The 1,720-nt window shown below is 38.3% G+C and overlaps 1 protein-coding gene across 1 annotated transcript in view; it reads right to left on the minus strand.

Annotated features, from left to right (window-relative positions):
• The window catches only part of LOC132144099 (complement C3-like), a 20,861-nt gene continuing 19,141 nt past the window's right edge, over window positions 1–1,720 (minus strand). The window contains exons 36-41 of the mRNA XM_059554842.1: window positions 1,463–1,568; window positions 1,143–1,232; window positions 942–1,022; window positions 670–753; window positions 443–578; window positions 1–307 (exon numbers count right to left, since the gene is read on the minus strand). Of these exons, the coding sequence (XP_059410825.1) occupies window positions 166–307; window positions 443–578; window positions 670–753; window positions 942–1,022; window positions 1,143–1,232; window positions 1,463–1,568 (639 nt within the window). The 3' untranslated portion in view covers window positions 1–165. The remainder of the gene's footprint in view (window positions 308–442; window positions 579–669; window positions 754–941; window positions 1,023–1,142; window positions 1,233–1,462; window positions 1,569–1,720) is intronic.

The raw sequence follows: 1,720 nt of genomic DNA on the forward strand, positions 1-1,720 counted from the left end.
TTGTTTATGTTTGCAAATTTTATTTGACAAATGGCTTCAAGTGGTTTATATTCCATTTGACTCATAAGCGAACTTAGCATGAACTTTAAAACATAAAAACCTGCAACTGTTAATAATTCTGACAATTTACTAGAATTAAAAGCAAAGTTAGATCAGTAAAACACTTTAAGTGGAGCATCCAAATTGGCTGAGCTTGTTGGCAAGTGAGGTGATGCCAATATATTTTGCTCGATGTTTTGGAGTCTGGCCCTCCTTGTTTGTTGGCCAGTATTCAATCCAGGTGTCCTCACCCAACTGGTACCTCAACCTAAGATGATTGAGAAAAGTGGGAATGTTTTTCATTACAAACATCCATACAACAGATATATATTAAGATTTCTACTTAAAATGCACCAACTACAAGATCAGCCAATTTCCACATTAACCAAATTCAATGTCATACTTTCCGCCAATCCTTGGAAGGGTTTTGGTTTGGCCCATGATCAGGTATGTTTTGCCTTTTTCAAATTTCAGAAAATCTCTACAGGAAGGATGAGCCAAAAATGATCTCACATTCCCCTCTACACCTGGATCAGAGCCTGAAAACAAACACAAATACAAACGGTTGAAGATAAAGCCAGTGCAATGGAGCTGTCACGATCCAGAGTCGTAGAAAATGGCAACCCATACCTTCCTTCAGCACTTGCTCAACTGTCATGTTATAGATGTCTGCATGCAATGAGAAGTCCATGCCCAACACACTGGTTTTATAAACTACAAGAAAATTGTGTGACATGATCATCTACTGTACATAACAGCTCTACTGGCAAAAACTGACCCATACTGGGTCTTCGTTAGGAAAATAAGACAGTCCTGAGAGGGACGGCTATGGTACAAGACATGATCTAACATTTCTACAGCAATTTACTCAAACACACACAGAAAGCCATTAGGATGTTTACCATATTCCACTTCACGTTCACAGGCCTTATCCTCACGTTTCTCCTCATCAATGCGTTCACTCTTTTGCAAACTGCAGTTCTCTGTCAGGATATGTCATTCATCTATTACGCTTTGTCTCTATTTATTTCTCATGGAGAGTTTATGAAATTATATATTTTTAAGCATGCTGTATGTTAATCTTGCATTTAAAGAGTACAAACCTTCCGCACACTGGCAAAGTTCCTCATGACAGAGTCTGTTCAGCGATCCATCTTTTTTATAAGGATGGTAGAACTTCACACAACGCTTATCTGTCAAAATATGCAGGTTAGATTGAATATGTCAGCAGTAATGTGCCAAAATGGGCAATCATATGGAACTGTGTGCTTTAATAAGTGTTGCCATATGCATAAGGAAAGAGCTCCGCTGTTAACTTTTTATCGGTGTCTTTACTTTATATTTCAGTGGAACTGAGTTCTTTTAGGTGATTGTTTTCTAATTCTCCAGATAAACTTTTGTTGGTGACTGTAACATCACACACCTGGAGCGTTGTACTCGTACACAGTGACTCCGGCGGGCTGCAGCATTCCCACTTCATTGAGCTTGTGCATTCTGAAGACAACCCTTTCCTTCTCTTTATTAGAAACCTTAAAAGACATTAAATAAAACGTTTATTAATGTGAAGCAATCACTACACCAAACAGCTAGTCGCCAAATTGCTTTTAGCAAAAGAGGAGAAAGAATCAGTTGCAGTCATCTGCATGTCTACTACATGCAAAAAGATAAATAAAAACCCAAC

The sequence above is a fragment of the Carassius carassius genome, chromosome 7, assembly GCF_963082965.1.
Source record: "Carassius carassius chromosome 7, fCarCar2.1, whole genome shotgun sequence".
Lineage (NCBI taxonomy): Eukaryota > Metazoa > Chordata > Actinopteri > Cypriniformes > Cyprinidae > Carassius > Carassius carassius.